The following is a 7,325-nucleotide window of genomic DNA, read 5'->3' as shown; positions in this document are numbered from 1 at the left end:
TATTTAATATTATATACTAACTTTGTACCTTTAAGATTTTTTTTTTTTTTGAAATAAAGGAAGCTCAACACATTAAAGTGGAGCATACATAGAAAAGAACATACACATACATAGCAACACCCATAACACAACACGCTCCTGGCAATCCAGGATTGCCATCAGCCTCACACCGGATCACTCCCACACCACTCTGTGTAGCTCAACACCGTCTTTGTTTGAATTACCTCAATGCTTGCCCTTGTATTATTGAAGATCTGTGCATTACGTTTCAACCATATGTTCCAAATCACTGCAAAGAACGCTGTCATCCACACCTTCTGCCCTTGTTGTCTATTGTGCATGTCACGCCAACTCTCAAACAGATCTTTAACGGTTCCAGGAATTACCCACTCCCGACGAAACGACCGCACACAATTACACCACACCTGCCATGTTACCTCACACTGAAGAAATAAATGCTCAGCCGATTTGATTTCCTTGGTACACAGCACACAAGTGGTATCACTTTGAATGTTAACTCCTAATTTAATCAACCTCTCCTTGGTGTTCACTCTACCAACTAGCACAAACCACCCAAAGAGCTCAATCTTCGGAGGTACAAAACCTTTCCAAAGTGAACTTGTGAAGCTATAGCTCGTGATCTCATCCGACAACGTTTCCGATTGTATGACCTGTATAACGTATTTCGTAGAGAAAACACCTTTATTGTCAAACTTTCACCTCACATTATCTGCGCGCCCAGCTGACAGCTTCACTGGCCTTAACCTCTCATGGAGCTGACGGAGAAGTTTCAACTCCCATTGAAACAACTCTCTCCTCCATTGAAAATTCCATATCCACTCTAACCCATTCCAAAACCTGCAGTCCCCAATGAAAAATCCCTGTTGGCTTGAAATAGAGAAGAGTCTTGAAAAACTCACTTTCAGAGCACCATCCTGAACCCAGTTATCCTTCCAAAACCGGGTTTTCCTACCATTGCCTACTTCCATTGCCAGGCCACTAACCACTTTATCCCGAATCTGTGGTTCTTTGATATTCAGCTGACAAATGTCTTTCCAAAGCCCTCCTCTAACTGGTAAAGACTGAGTTGGAAGCATTACATCCAAGTTCAACTTGTTGCACGAACAAACAATCTTCTTTCACAGCGGACACTCTTCCTTGGAAAACCGCCACCACCACTTAAACAGGAGCGCTGTATTCCGCAACACTGCATCACCAACCCCAAGCCCCCAGCTTTCTTTGGGGCCTGGACCAACTCCCACTTGACCAAAGGTATAAAAGAGTTACCGTCCTCCTTGCACCACATAAAACTCCTTTGTAATGCTATAATCTTGTCCGCCATCGTCTTTGGCATCTTGTACAGACTTAGGTAATATATGGGGAGGCTATTCAAGACTGATTTGATAAGTACAAGCTTACCCGCTTTATTTAAAACCTTTGCTTTCCATAAGCTAAGCTTCTGTTCCACCTTATCGATGATTGGTTTCCAAGTCTTCACTAGGCGCGGATTTGCTCCTAGAGAAATACCCAAGTATCTAACCAGTAACGCGGCTTGCTGGCAACCCAGTAGTCGACATGCATGATCGATCCATCCCTGCTCACAGTTTACCGATATCAGATTCGATTTATCAAAATTGATGCTCAACCCGGACATCAACTCGAAGTACCGCAACAGCCTCTTATAGTTTACAATTGTTTCAGTCTCTGGCGGGCAAAACAAAATTGTGTCATCCGCAAATTGTAGATGCGACAGTTCAATATGATCTCCCCTACCAGCAGTGGAGCAATGCGCCCATTCCTCACAGCTTCCCCCACCATCCTATGCAAAACATCGACCACTAGCACGCACGAACAGGAGTGGAGAAAGTGGGTCCCCTTGCCTTAGTCCTCTCTCCATCTTGAATGGCTTGGATGGTGACCCATTTACCAGGACTGCCATAGTAGCCGTAGTAACACACTCCTTCACCCAATTCCTCCACCTTTGGCCAAAGCCCATTTTTTGAAGCATAACATCCACAAAACTCCATCTTACTCTGTCATAAGCTTTTTGAAAATTCAGTTTGATAATAGCTACTGTCTTTTTCCGAGTCTTCAGCCAATGAACCGTCTCACAAGCTATGAGTGCACCATCATGAATTTTCCTACCCTTTACAAACGCCGTCTATGTCTCTCCTACCAACCCCGGCATGACAGCTCGCATCCTTCTCACTAACACCTTCGAAATTACTTTATACACACACCCCACCATGCTAATCGGCCGAAAGTCCTTCACCTCCTTTGCACCTTCAAACTTTGGGACTAATGTCACACATGTTACATTCACATCCGTTGGCAGCTTAGCACTTTGAAAGAACCCCAGCACCGCTGCTATGAATTCCGGCCCAATATCCTCCCAAAATTTCTTGATGAAGTTCATATTGTACCCATCACTCCCTGGGGCCTTGGAAGATTCGCAGTCCCATACTGCCTCCCTAATTTCCTCTTCCGACGGCATCACTTCCAGCGCTTCAGCCTCCTCTCGCTGGATATTCTTCACCAAACCATCCCTGACTCCAATCCTCAGAACATATTCCTGGCGATATAAATCCTTGTAGAACTTTCTAATTACACCTTTTATTCTCGCCTGATTACGCACAAGTCTTCTATGTATCATCAGGGCATCTATCCTGTTATTCCGTCTTCTGGCTGAGGCAATGTTATGGAAGTATCGGGTATTCTTATCCATGTTGGCAGCATGCTTGGACCGAGACATCTGTTTCCAGTGAAGTTCCTTCCGAATATACTATTTTTCACAAAATCTCACGAGCGCCTTCCGTTTAGCCTCTGTTGTACCATCATATATCCCATCACTAACCAACCTGTCCAGCCTTGTGATCTCCTCCTCAAACTATTGGAGTCTCTTATCCATGTCCCTGAAGTTATCCTTGTGCCATTTTCGCAGTGGTACTGTTAAAGCCCTCAGTTTACATGTGAATTGGGCCTCTCCCAAGCTTCTACATTCATTCTTCACCATTCTCAGAAATCCCTCATGTGTAAACTAGGAGTCCAGACTTCTGAATGGTCTAGGGCCTCCACCTAATCTTGTACCTTCCAAAATCAATGGGTAGTGATCCGAAAATCCCCTTGGACCCCCTTTTAGCCGAATATTCGGAAACCTCTCAGTCCATTCAATATTGACCAGCACCCTATCAATCCGACTACATGATCGTCCCCTAAACCATGTATACTTTCTATCCGTAAGAGACAAATCCATCAACTGCATGTCATGCACCCAACTCTTAAACTCTTCCGCTGATGCCGGCAAGCTATCCCCCAGTTTTTTATACTCAACATGTAAGATTTCATTAAAGTCCCCTAAAAAGCAGAATAGAACCTGACACAAACCTGCCACAAAGCTTAGTTCTTCCCACACCTCCTTCTTTGCCTCCCTCCCATGTGCCCCATACACCAAACAAAAAGCACAGAGGAAGTTGGTCCTGGTTAACACTCCTTCAACGCACAGCCACCGCTTACCTTTATATCTATTACATACTTTAAACACTCCATCATCCCACATCAATAACAGCCCCCCAGCCGTCCCTATAGACTCCACAAATTCCCACCCAGCAGTACTAAATCCCCAAAGCCGTGCAACATCATATTTAGTAAGTACTTTCCTTTTTGTTTCAATCAGTCCTAACATGTTCAAGTTATATTTATTCTTCAAGGATTTCACCATACTCAATTTTTCGTCCCCCCTCAACCCCCTAATGTTCCAACAGCCCACAATCATTTAAACAAATTTTTACTCACCTTGTTCTTATTCTTTGGTCGGCTCCTTCTTGTCTTTTCTTTTTGCAAAATCCCCATAATATCTACTTCGTCATCATATAAGACCACACCCGATTCCACTGCCAGAGCCCAGGTTGCTTGATTTTCTTGTACCTGCTCTTCCTGTGTCTCCTTGTACTCATCCCCCTCTACCTGACCCCCTGTTTCCATTTCCTCACCTGCTCCTACCCGCCTGGGATCACCACCGTCAGCCACAGCATGCATGTCGCCCTCCGCTTTGCCGTTCACTTCCAAAGTCCCCCCTTCCTGGCCTGCCGTCTCAGGCTCACTGTGGCACGCTGCTTACCATCGACCAAGCTCGGAAGACCCCCTTCCTGGGTTTCCTGTACCTTTCGCCGTACTACCCCTCCGGCGGACATCCCCCCTGCGACCCACTCACCCTATCGCACTCAACAGCTTCCCCCGCTGGCAGTCCGACTCCCTTCACCTCCTCCTCCAATTCGTGGGTCTCATTCGCCACCGATGGCCAAGCACTGGGCCGCACTCCTCCCAGCTCGGCAGCAACCTCCTCAGGATACCCTGGCCAGTCTCGCTCACCATGCAGGGGCGCCGCCGCACTCAACACACAAGAAGCCTGGCGGAGTCTTGGATCCCCCGACCCGCTCGTGTCTCCAAGGGGGACCGGTCCAAGAGCCCTTGAATCCAGCCTCCAACTCTGGCCCAAACACCTGCCCAGCCTCTGCCCCTCTCCCCCAGCGCTTCCTATACACATTCCTCAACCCAATTCCACCCTGAATAGCTATTAGGCCAGATGAAGGGAAGCCCAATACGTGCCCCACACACCTCCCAGCCTGGCAGCCCACCGGACCCACATGGTACATCCCATGCGGACTAGCACACGCTATAGGAACCCCTCCTCTCCCAGTTCCACAAACCTGCGTGACCGTTCTTTCCGACTCCCCCTCATTAATCCCCTCAAATCCCTTAACAACCTCATCCTCAGCGTCCTTGGTACCACTAACTGAATCTGGTACATGCATATCCTTTTTGAAATTCAAATAATCAACGTTCACATCATTCAAAATCACCTCTCTAATTACTATTCTGTCCTCTTCCTGTGCATCCACCATAGCACTCCCGTCGATCAGTGTTGCCGCCGAATCCCACTGCGCCGCCGCCTTCTCCCGGACCTTACCAGGGGCTTCTAAAACTATATTCTCATCACTGACCCTGAGACTTCCCTCCTCATTGTCTTCACCACCCCTCTGGGCGCCCACCTCCTTCACAAAAACCCCAAAGACATTATTCCCAATAGCAATTTGCATCTATTCTCGAATTTCATCAAACACCTCCGTCTCAACTTGAAGCCTCCCAGCTGTAAACGATGTACCTTTATCTTTCGTCACATCATACTGAAGCACGTCTCCCCACTGTCCACCTATTCTTTTAAACGTTTCCGGCGACCATGCATGTAGAGGGATTCCGGAACACTCCAACCACACTCTGCGAGTGATACAGCGTTACGATTCCTCCCAATGCCCAATCCTGTTGAAGTAGTGCAACAATGCATCCATTTTGAAAGTAAACGCTTCGCCAGCATGCTCCACTGTATCAAAGGTTAACAGTACTTTAGACGTTTCGATCTCCCTGACGTCTACTATATGAGGCAACTGTTTACATACCCTCTCCTTCACCGATCCCAGGTTCAACGGTTTTAGAGTTTTTCCCACTAAACTCCTCACCAACCAATCCATATTTGAGTCAACTATGGGCACCTCAATCCTTTTCATATCTCCGCCCCCCGTTACAGGTGCCTTATGGTCTCGCATCGGCTGTTCCTCAACATCGTGGTCAGTAGCACCACCATTCCCATGATGGGAATCCCCTGGCTCTCCACTAGGCTGGCTTGAGAGTTCCCTCCGCCTCGGTCCTTGGTGCGGTATTTACAACCACACTTACTAACCGGCAAGTGCACCGGGTCATACCAAGTAATACCTTACGTGAGTAAGGGTCGATCCCATGAGAATTGATGGACTAAGCAACAATAGTGTTTGATAGGCTTAGTTAGACAAACAAAAATTGGTGTTGAGATGCAATATAAAAGACATTAAACAATATAAAAAATATTGAAGAAAGGCAAGTAAATACTTTGGAAAAAATATGGAGAAGATAGTTAAGGTTTCAGAGTTATCTATTTTCTGGATTGACTTTTCTTATTAACTATTTTAATTATGCAAGATTTAATTCATGGCAAACTATTTGTGACTAGACCCTAATTCCTTAGACCTTCCTAGTCTCCTCTAAAATTCATCAACTGCCAATTCCTTGGTCAATTGATTCCAATTAGAGGGTGATGATCAAATTCTAGTTTATATGCCACAAGAATCCTAATTATCTAAAAATAAAGGGATTATATGTCACGTATCCCGTTAAATACAAACAATTAGAAATTCAGGATAATATGTTTTCAAGCTATTGTTCAAGTAAAGAGCTTTTCCAAGTTTTACAAGAACTCAAATAGAAAATGGGTCATACTTCGTTATTGTGATAGACTTAAGACTCAAGGATACCTACGGTTAGTAAGACTTGAAGTTTCCTATTTCACTCTACGGTTTTGATAAATCCTAACGTCAACATTTGGGGTGATATTCTTCTCTGTACTCGAATTAGCTTGAGAATAAGAGTACGTTTAAGTGTAGGATTCGAATATAATCACAACCAACGAACTCCTGTTCGTTGTCAAATTCAAACCACAACACTACGCACTCGTAGAACAGATAGAAAAGGATCACTTAAACGTAGATTTAACAACTTAAATTAATTCTTAATTAATATAAAATCGGTGATACCTACGATAAAACTCAAAACATGTTATGACAAATAAAATCCATCGTAAACCGCCTTAAACTACCTCAAAGACATCTCTTTTTCTTCTTCGGTTCCTCTACTGGTCGCTTATGGCTGCGCCTGCGTACCGAGTGTGCTGGCGTGTCTTACCTCCTTTAACGTTACTGCGCTAGCGCACGGACTGCGCTTGCGCACCTGACCTTAGACGTGTTTACTGCGCTTGCGTACCTGCTGCGCCTACGCAGTGTACGCGGTGCACGTCTTTTACATCTTTTTGCGACCCCCGCTAAAGACCCGACAAAACTGGGTCAAGAATCGGGTCTTTAGTGTATAATCTTCGACGTCTTACCTGTTTAGTTCACCAGGGTGGGTAGTCGACTTCTGAACAATTAATTAAGCTTAAATTTAAGTTTAGAATAAACTCCTTTTATATAATAAAATTAAAATTAAAATCTTTAAACTAAAAATTTAATAATCCTAATCAATATTTTCCCTAGGGTTATCCCACCAAGGTCTTGTTGTAAGGTGTTGTAATAAGGTATGTTTAAATGTAAGGCATAAGGTACTCGTTGATTAGGAGGTAACAATTCCAATCCTCGAGACAGATAATATACCTAACTATAATAATAAAAAGATAAAATTAATTATAAAACTAAATATAAAGTTATTAACAAAAACAAGAAATAAAATACTTAAACCCACCTTGC

General features: G+C 44.5%; 1 protein-coding gene across 1 annotated transcript; it reads right to left on the bottom strand.

Moving 5' to 3' along the window:
• Positions 1,109-2,752, bottom strand: LOC107615123. The gene is made up of 3 exons (XM_016317234.1): positions 2,273-2,752; positions 1,881-2,033; positions 1,109-1,819 (listed from the first exon to the last, which is right to left on the bottom strand). Exons 1-3 carry the CDS (start codon positions 2,750-2,752, stop codon positions 1,109-1,111), a joined length of 1,344 nt encoding a protein of 447 aa, XP_016172720.1.

This window comes from Arachis ipaensis, chromosome B09 (assembly GCF_000816755.2).
Source record: "Arachis ipaensis cultivar K30076 chromosome B09, Araip1.1, whole genome shotgun sequence".
Taxonomy (NCBI): domain Eukaryota; kingdom Viridiplantae; phylum Streptophyta; class Magnoliopsida; order Fabales; family Fabaceae; genus Arachis; species Arachis ipaensis.
This window is presented reverse-complemented; position numbering and strand designations above follow the sequence as displayed.